The 1,224-nt window shown below is 59.3% G+C and overlaps 1 protein-coding gene across 1 annotated transcript; it reads left to right on the top strand.

The window, feature by feature from the left end:
• Window positions 1-262: 262 nt before the first annotated feature.
• On the top strand, window positions 263-1,188 carry RPL32 (ribosomal protein L32). The gene is made up of 3 exons (XM_010188455.1): window positions 263-360; window positions 561-742; window positions 1,010-1,188. The coding sequence occupies exons 1-3, from the start codon at window positions 265-267 to the stop codon at window positions 1,137-1,139; spliced, it is 408 nt and encodes a 135-aa protein (XP_010186757.1). The 5' UTR covers window positions 263-264; the 3' UTR covers window positions 1,140-1,188.
• The last annotated feature ends 36 nt before the right edge of the window (window positions 1,189-1,224 follow it).

Here is a 1,224-nt window from a genome sequence, read left to right as displayed (position 1 = left end):
GAGGACGGCGGGTGGGGGCGCGGCGCCTGCGAGCGCAGCCGTGGAATCGTTGGGGCACGCGTGACCTCCCAGGACCGCATCTGGAGAGCTCTCAGTGCTCTTGCAGCTTCGGAAACGGGAGGGAGAGGCACTGCAGACAAACACCCATTCCCTCGCCAGCCTCCGCCGTGGCCCGCGAGCGGAAGATCCGTCTGCGACACGCGCTGCAACGCCACCGCTGTGCCGGGCTGCCCCTCTTACACTGGTTCTGTTTTCTCAGACACCATGCCTGCCCTCAGACCTCTCGTGAAACCTAAAATCGTCAAGAAGAGGACCAAGAAGTTCATCCGCCATCAGTCTGATCGCTATGTCAAGATCAAGGTAAGCAGCTGCTGGAAGTTTGGTGCAAAGGGAATTCTGGGGTGCTGGGACGGGGCTGTCCTTGGGGCTGAGAGTGACGTCAAGCTCGAGGGATCGGTGTGAAACGGAGACCTCCATGGAGCTTGGTTTTGGCTGGAGCTTGAGGCTTTTTCAGACTGATCCCCTTTTGTAGCTATAATTTCCTTTCCCCTTTTCTGCAGCGCAACTGGCGTAAACCGAGAGGTATCGATAACAGAGTCCGCAGGCGCTTCAAGGGCCAGATCCTGATGCCCAACATCGGCTACGGCAGCAACAAGAAGACGAAGCACATGCTGCCCACGGGCTTCAGGAAGTTCCTGGTGCACAACGTCAAAGAGCTGGAGGTGCTCATGATGAGCAACAAGTGAGTGCAGGCCCAAGTTGTCTTGAGACACTTGCACAACAAAATAATCAGAGTAGCAATTAACGCTTTTAAAAACTCGCTTGTACCGACCGCTTGTTTGCAAGGGAAGAAGCGGAGGCTGCGGCAGCTCTGGGGCTGAGCTGCTGCTGCCCGGAGCGGGTCGGGCCGGACGAGGGGTGCGTGGCTTGGCTGTGTCCGCAGGTCAGCTCTGGAGAGCTTTGCTGCGGCACTGCCGGCGCTGAGGCTGACGCGCGCTGTTCCCCACAGGTCGTACTGCGCCGAGATCGCCCACAACGTCTCCTCCAAGAACCGCAAGGTCATTGTGGAGAGAGCGGCCCAGCTCGCCATCAAGATCACCAACCCCAACGCCAGACTGCGCAGCGAGGAGAACGAATAAACCGGCTTCTGCGGCCGGGCTGTATTTAATAAAGGGTAAACCCAGCCTGGCGGGGGGCGTGAGGGGCCGGGGGGGCGGGGCTTTG

Source organism: Mesitornis unicolor, unplaced genomic scaffold (genome assembly GCF_000695765.1).
Source record: "Mesitornis unicolor isolate BGI_N332 unplaced genomic scaffold, ASM69576v1 scaffold35927, whole genome shotgun sequence".
Lineage (NCBI taxonomy): Eukaryota > Metazoa > Chordata > Aves > Mesitornithiformes > Mesitornithidae > Mesitornis > Mesitornis unicolor.
The sequence above is the reverse complement of the archived record's forward strand: the minus strand, read 5'-3'. Positions and strand labels throughout refer to the sequence as shown.

What these genes read in the sequence shown, in the direction of transcription:
- RPL32 (XM_010188455.1), top strand. Translation starts at nt 265, where the DNA reads ATGCCTGCCCTCAGACCTCTCGTGAAACCTAAAATCGTCAAGAAGAGG. An exon ending in ATCGCTATGTCAAGATCAAG is followed by an intron (nt 361 to 560) that starts GTAAGCAGCTGC and finishes CCTTTTCTGCAG; the next exon opens with CGCAACTGGCGTAAACCGAG. An exon ending in GTGCTCATGATGAGCAACAA is followed by an intron (nt 743 to 1,009) that starts GTGAGTGCAGGC and finishes TGTTCCCCACAG; the next exon opens with GTCGTACTGCGCCGAGATCG.